Below are 7590 nucleotides of genomic sequence, written 5' to 3'. Positions count from 1 at the left end.
AATATATAAAGTTGTCAATTAGGTTGTTACTCGTAGTTTTGGAAGAAAGAAAAACACTTGATTATTTTGTGTTTATGTAGAAATTCAATCAGTTCGTAAATCAATAAATTTGTGATAATGATTTTATGTGATTTGATGAATATATGCAATTTAGCAAAAAATAATGATTATATATTAATATATTTCAGACGGGTAAAGTGGTGATTTTCAGCATTCAATAAAAATGCTTATATATTAATATATTTCAGAATTTCTAAGCCAATCAGATGTATATTCAGTCATAATTTCTAACTCAATCAGCTTATAACCCAGTCAACAACTATCAAACGATCCTTTATCTTCCCGTGGTGTTATTTTGTCTTCCTCGTTACCATGTCTTTCTCAATTGTGATTTCTCTTCTTGTATCTGTAAATGGTTTCGGACTTGGAGCAAGGCTTTCGAGATTCCCCCTACTAATAAGGAAGATCTCATACATGTGTTGAAGGCTTCAAGTTCTAATAAGCTGAAAATGAAGTTGATTTTGGCCCTTTCCTATTTGGTAACTTGGATTATCTAGAAAGCCCATAGCTTGGTGGTGTATCACAAGAAGAGGTGCTCTCACATGAAGACGGCGGATGATCTTCGGCTTCTTTCTTTCAACTGGATCAAATATCGTTCAAAATTTTCTAATTTATGTTGATTTGAGTGGTGTAATTCTCCTTTTAATGCTTGTAACTTTTGCTAGCCTCTTGCTTGTCGTTTTTTCTTTTAATGCATCCGCCTTTCAAAAAAAAAAAAACAACAACAACTAACATCTAATGACCTTGGACCTAAACTCTAACATTATGTAACATACTAACATTATATGGTACAAAAGTAAATCGTATACGTCTTATATGTGAGTTCATTGTTGTTGGTGTTTCACTTTAACACTAATCCAGTTCCAAAAAACAAAAAAACACTAATCCAGTTCATATTTTGGCTTATATTAATGAACTTGATTGAATTAGCTTAACATAGGGAAAGGAGTTGTCTCTTTTTAATAAAAAAAAAACTAAAACAAACATCAGTTTTAACATAACTACAACTCAAGTTCCAATACGATACTAATAATTTTTTGAAAACTATGTTAACCTTGAAGCTTCACATCAAAAACAAACAAATTCTATTTACCAATCATGGAATTTCATAGGTTAAGAGAAAAAAATATATTGAGACAGGTTCAAAAAACCTTCTTTATTAGGGATGTGTTAAAACCTTCTTTCTCCGGGATACGTTTGCATTATTAGCACAGCCATCCCACTAATCGTTGTATTGTGACATTATCTAGTGGAAGCAAATAGTATATAATAAGCCGACTGGTTGAGAGTTGAGACAACAAAATAGAAAAACGTCTCTCATACGCACTTAAATGAGTTAAAGATTCTGCATGATTTTATATATGAAACTAATAAATATATACAATGGAAGATGCAAACTTCTCAAGTAAGGTTAAATATATACAATGGAAGATGCAAACTTCTCAAGTAAGGTGCGAGGAGCAGGAATAGAATCCTAATAAATTTTAATTCTCGCTTGAGGATTTAACAAGTAATATGAATATTTATGAACGGTATATTAAACACAAGGATTTGAACAAATATTATATTTTATTTAAAATAAGTTCTATAAGAGATATAATAGTCTATTGATAAAAATAAAAATTTAAAATACTTAACAAAATATTAAACACAAGGATTTGAACAAATATTATATTTTAAAAGTTTGTTAATAATAAATATTTTATTTAGAAATTAGATAAAAAAATATGATATTTTTATATTTAAGAAAGAAATACAAAATTCTCCATTATATTATTTATTTATATAATTATATATGCATCCGATAAAATGTGTTATGCGTAATACGATTTTATGATTTGTTGAGTTCGAACACCGTAACACACACTTTACACTTGAATATTCTTTAAATTAAGCATAAAAAAAATCTTAACAAGGTTTTAGCATCACAAACATCATAATAATAATAAAAGTTTGAGGCCACTATTTTAGCTTGAGAAGCATGCATTTCAATACCAATTGGTTAATATCCATGAAAAAACATCGCTTCGCATTGTCCGAATTCTAACCTTACCTTACTATATAGGGAAATACACCCAAACCTTCATGAAATCAAAGATTAGGGTTTTGGAAGCAACATCCATATTCTTTGGTAATTACTGTAAAACAATAACAACTTCCAATCTTGTTTAATTAAGCATATTGGAACAAAAAAAAAAGATGAGGTTTACCATCAATTAAAACCGTATCTCCTTCTCTATCTCCTAACAACACCATTTGTTTCTTATCAGTGACTAATTAACCTTAAAATCCCTTCGTCATCCCACATGCATATTGCATGCTAATAAAACCAAAACCTAATTAACCAACAAAATCATGAATCAACTGACCTCCAAAATGTTGCTGCAACTGCTGAACATGCTCAGCATTTTGTCTAAGTCCCAAAGTAAGAGAAACCGGACCCAACCCACTTGCATCAAATGTGGCTCGAGGGTAAGGGATAATGTTCATGAGCCGGTCCATACTGGTTAATGCCTGCATCTGGTTGTATTCGGGTCTATCAGTAGCTTGTTTCTCATGGTCATTTGATTGATCATGATCATGATCATTTACTACTGTTAAGATCCCATTGTTTCTTGAATATTCTTGTTGCTGCGAGTTTGGTAACGAACCCATGTCGATCCGGTTAGGTTCCTGACCATCTGGTTGGTTCGGTTCAGCCAAGCCTTTGGTTTCAAGGGTGTGTATTTCTTCCACCATTGGTTTCCAAATTCGAACTCTTGCATTTATGAACCAGTTTGAAACCTAACATATTAATTAAACCATATTTAGCAAACACCTTTAACAAAAACATGTATCGCAGATCAATTTGAAGTGTCGTGTTTAATATTACATTATTTTGCACCAAAATGATGTAATATTTGGTGCAAATAGTGATTATCCCCAATTTATTACATCATTTTTACACCAAAAAGAATATTCATTTTTTCTGACTTAAATAGATTTTCAAGATTAGCGTTTTACAAATTTGTCATACATCTTTTTGCTATATAACTAATTACTTATTAAATATATTATATTTAACAATTATATGATCAAATAATTTATTTGTATATAACTAATATTGATTTGTATATTGTTAAAACAAACATCTTATTAAAGAATTACATTTATAAAACACAATCAAATAAATATTACGCATGCACTTTTAGAAATATTACAAATACACTTAATGACTTAAACAAAATTTTATATTAAATAAATTCAAAACATAAAGATTAAATTTAACATATATTTATTAATTAATTTCAATTTAATATATATGATCAAATAGTTTATTTGTATATAACTAATATTGATTTGTATATTGTTAAAACAAACATCTTATTAAAGAATTACATTTATAAAACACAATCAAATAAATATTACGCATGCACTTTTAGAAATATTACAAATACACTTAAAGACTTAAACAAAATTTTATATTTAAATAAATTCAAAACATAAAGATTAAATTTAACATATATTTATTAATTAATTTCAATTTAATATATAACACAATTTTACAAGTTAACAATACAATTAAATTAATTAGAAATGTATAAACTCAAACATGAATGACCATATTGCAAGTACACATGTACATGAAAGTTTAACTCTAAATATGGTGCAAGGGAATAATAGATCAACTATTTGGTGTTATACTGTTCATTTACACCAATTTAGTGTAACAAATGGGTTAAAAAAAGAAAATTTGGTTTTGGGTAGTCAAGATAGCTAACCTGGTTTCTGGTTAAGCCAGTTTGAGTAGCCAACATATGCTTGTCTGCATCCGAAGGGTACCTTCATATATATAATGAGATCAAATGTCAACTTTATAACCATCTCATACTTTAAAATATATTGTAAAAAATAATAATAATAATAATAATAATGTTTTTGGGAAAAGATAATTACGTACGGGTGAAGGAAATGATCGAAAAGCCAGGTTTTAAGAACTGAGATAGCGCGTTCAGGGAGACCTCTTTGAGGCCTCCACACCGGTTGTTGTGATGCAAAGAATGCGGCAGAACCACCACCGGATTTTTCAAGTCTCTGGTCAATGGATTTCAGGCGAGAAGTAGATGTCACATAATCAGGATCACAAGCTGCTTTATTACCACTCATGGACATGGTCTCTCCCATCATCTTCTTCATTTGTGACAGTTGATCGGAAATCACGTTCTTTACACAGTGAAAATGCCGGGAAACCGCCTTGAGAGCTAAACAAACGTAAGGTGTTGAGGTACTCAGTCCTGCTACTGTTTCAAAAGCTGAAATCACCATCTGCATTTGCTGCAGATACTGCTTGTACCTTCTGCATACCTTGTGGAACCCAACCAGGAATAGAACTCCATCAGTATTCCATTCAGTACGTACACGATGAATAAAATCATTAGAGAAAAAACATAACAGTATGTGTATCTCTGGGTCACTGTTACTTCCTCATTGGAAAAAGACACTAAGTGGAGTCTACTAGCTAGCTAGCCTGTCATGAAAAGTTTGATGTGAAGTGAAGAACAATCATGGCGATGGCGAAGGTTTGAAAAATTATTAGTGACAAAAAAATGGGTCAACTACAGTACTTCAATTAGTTTCGTTAATGGAGTTGCTAAAATGACACCCTTTTTTCCTTTTTTACTTTTCCTTTTTTACTATTTATAAGTACCTTTTTTACTAATTTACAAGTACTTCAATTAGTTTCGTTAATGGAGTTGCTTAAAAGACACCCTTTTTTCCTTTTTTACTATTTATAAGTACCTTTTTTACTAATTTACAAGTAGTTTATTATAGCACCCTTCTTTAATTAATCTGTCCCTACTTTGCAAGCGACTGGATTTCCGATTTCCAAAACCATGAGTTTTTCGTTTCAAATAAACAAACCATATATCATTTCAAGATTAATTCTAAAAATATCTCAATGCTGAAAAGATCAACAAAATCACGCATCAGTTATAGAAAAGATAGTGTTAATTGTACATTTGAAAAGGAAAACGAGTTTATCAAGTACGATGGTTTGTAAAGTCAAATCCTTTCAAAGTTCAAAGGGTACCTCTTCCTGCATATATAGCAACCTGGCCTTCTTCCGATGAAATTCTGGACGGAGAGATTCAGAACCGGAGTTATTGTTTCGGCTACTGATAGGATCTTCTGAAGCATCCGAAGAACTGAAAGCACGACTCATTTCTTCTTCAAGAATTTTGTGGGAGTAAACATCATGACTTGCTTGAACAAGATCCTGACCCCCTACATCACAATTCCCGTTCAACAGTTCTTGTGCAGGCTTCAAATACTTGGAATTCTTTAGAACTGTAGCGTACCCGGTGAACGGACCCAGTGGACCGGTATTCCGGTGACCGATAGATGAAACGCCCATGAAAGATTTAGGATCGGAGTTGGGTGGTAATAGATCCGACTTTAAAGGTTTTTGACCCGATTGTAGATTGGGTTGATCATCTTTAAGGTGTGGGACTGATGAAAGTGATAAAGATAAGGCTTGAGTGTTGCAGTTACCCTCATTTGCAGCCATTGTTGTTTCATGAACTCGGTTTGCTAAAAGACCCGATTCATGATCAGAATTGTTCATCCAACATGGAATTGACTGATTCATCACGGAATCGTCCTTGCTATGAGGAAGTTGGGCAAGAGTGACTTGATCTTGTTGAAGGGTGTTATGGTAAAAAGGAGAAGAACCAAACGCCGGAACACTGTGCACATCTTGTTGGTAGCCATAGCAGCCTGAATTCAAGTTCCTTTGATCAATACTCGTCGAAGCAGCAGCAGCATTCGAATAGCTAATTAAATTCCAATGATCACTGGCTGCAGCTTGTTGCGAAGAAACAACAGTTTTCCAGTCGTTACAATTCTGTGGATTCGCCAAATTAACAAAACCACCACCACCACTGGAACTTATCAACATCCTCTCCGAAGAACCCAAACCCAAAGCCGAACTTGAACCTGGACTAGAATCTTGGTCATGGGATACAAAACCATGGCCGGAAGGTAACAGCAGATGTGGATTCCTAGCAACGGAATTGAACATTTCGGAAGGGAAGACATTGGTGTTGTATGAAAAGGGTCGGTGTATATCTTTGGGTTCGAACTGAGGGTGGTCATGAAGTGGATGTTGGTTATTCAGGTCACCGGAGCTTTGCTGAAATCTCAATTTACGTCGCCGGTTTTTCTGCGCTACATGTGATTCGACCCTCAGATTGTTCAGCTCCATCAACTCCAGACTAATTTTCAACAAATTTAACTGATTAATAATATTTTAATGATTCCTGCATGGACATACCCATAGAATTTAATTCAAATATATTCAGTTGAACTTAACCTAAGAGAAGCGTAACATGATTAAAGAACCCAGACAGTGTATTAAATACAAATAATAAAAGAATGACAGTAAAACACAAACGTATACACAAAATCAAACAAAACCCGACGAAAAACTTTAAATCTGGAAAACCCACATGACAAGTTCAGTGACTGGGTTAAAGATAGATCTGATCACTCACTGATCACGAAGTTCTTAAAGTCATGTGTTTCTGTTTATTGTATAAATACATGGATGGATATATGTATATTTGAGTATGGATGGAGATGATTGGTTGTACATGTGATATGTGTTCGTATAATTTACCTGTGAAATGACATTCTGGACATGAGTTTGAGGGTAAGTAGCTGCCGGAGAGAGTGGATTGGACCGTGTGCGGCGGAGAAGTGGGCGAGGAAAGTGGCGTAAGAGACAGGCGAGGGTGGGGGAGAGTGAGAGATATATTTGTGGAGGAGAGAGGGCAATAGGACAATGATTGCAAGGGTGATAATTCCAGTTGGCTATTTAGGTGTCTCTCAATGACCTAAACAACAGTGTGTAGGTTAAACGCCGTTAAATTCTAACGGCAAATATTTAAAACCCAACCATATTATCTTATTCCTTTCACCGAAATATATATAAAGTTGGAAAATATCTGTTGTGTTCTTGTGTATATTCTTCTAGTTCTAGACATTGTCATACACCTATAGAGTACGTAAGATTGTATATGTAGGGGGATTATCAGGAATAATCACCAAAATATCTATTTTTCATCTATATATATTACAAAACTTTATATAATACTTATTTTTTTAATATAATCTTTATGACCATGTTTTTGGAATGTTTTTGATGGAGGTCATAGTTTTCCAAAAACCCAAGAATTAAAGGTGAAACGTTAGATCAAAACAAACTCGTTAAAGACTTGATTGTCATCTTAACAATCTCATTTAATTTTCAATTTTTTGTGTTATTAGAAATATTAAAAAAAATGTCTTAAAATTAACATAATAAATCAAGTTTTCGTATCTTTTTTAAGTAAAAATTTTCTATTTTTTAAAAAATACAGATTTCTTAATTTTTTTTGGAAAACTTTAATCTTTAAAAAAATTGAAAAAATATATATATTTTTTTAAAAAACTACAATTTTTTTAAAAAACAAAAAAATTTGAAAAATCAATAAATTTAAAAATAAAAAA

General features: G+C 32.3%; 1 protein-coding gene across 5 annotated transcripts; it reads right to left on the bottom strand.

Annotated features, from left to right (window-relative positions):
- Window positions 1–2164: 2164 nt before the first annotated feature.
- Window positions 2165–6910, bottom strand: LOC145160724 (BEL1-like homeodomain protein 2). Of its 5 annotated transcripts, none has more exons than XM_079080015.1 (5): window positions 6719–6910; window positions 5132–6314; window positions 4001–4404; window positions 3822–3882; window positions 2165–2844 (listed from the first exon to the last, which is right to left on the bottom strand). In XM_079080015.1, the coding sequence occupies exons 1-5, from the start codon at window positions 6739–6741 to the stop codon at window positions 2401–2403; spliced, it is 2115 nt and encodes a 704-aa protein (XP_078936141.1). In that variant the 5' UTR covers window positions 6742–6910; the 3' UTR covers window positions 2165–2400. The 5 variants fall into 5 exon arrangements, with proteins under 5 accessions (XP_078936141.1, XP_078936142.1, XP_078936144.1 ...); XM_079080016.1 differs by having other exon boundaries at window positions 5132–6359; window positions 6719–6909; XM_079080018.1 differs by lacking the exon at window positions 6719–6910 and adding an exon at window positions 6594–6710 and having other exon boundaries at window positions 5132–6359.
- Between the last annotated feature and the right edge of the window lie 680 nt (window positions 6911–7590).

The sequence above is a fragment of the Lactuca virosa genome, chromosome 2 (genome assembly GCF_052849685.1).
Source record: "Lactuca virosa cultivar CGN04683 chromosome 2, Lactuca_virosa_CGN04683_v6, whole genome shotgun sequence".
In the NCBI taxonomy this organism is placed as follows: Eukaryota; Viridiplantae; Streptophyta; class Magnoliopsida; order Asterales; family Asteraceae; genus Lactuca; species Lactuca virosa.
Note: the sequence above shows the minus strand (reverse complement) of the source record. Positions and strands in the feature narration are given on the sequence as shown.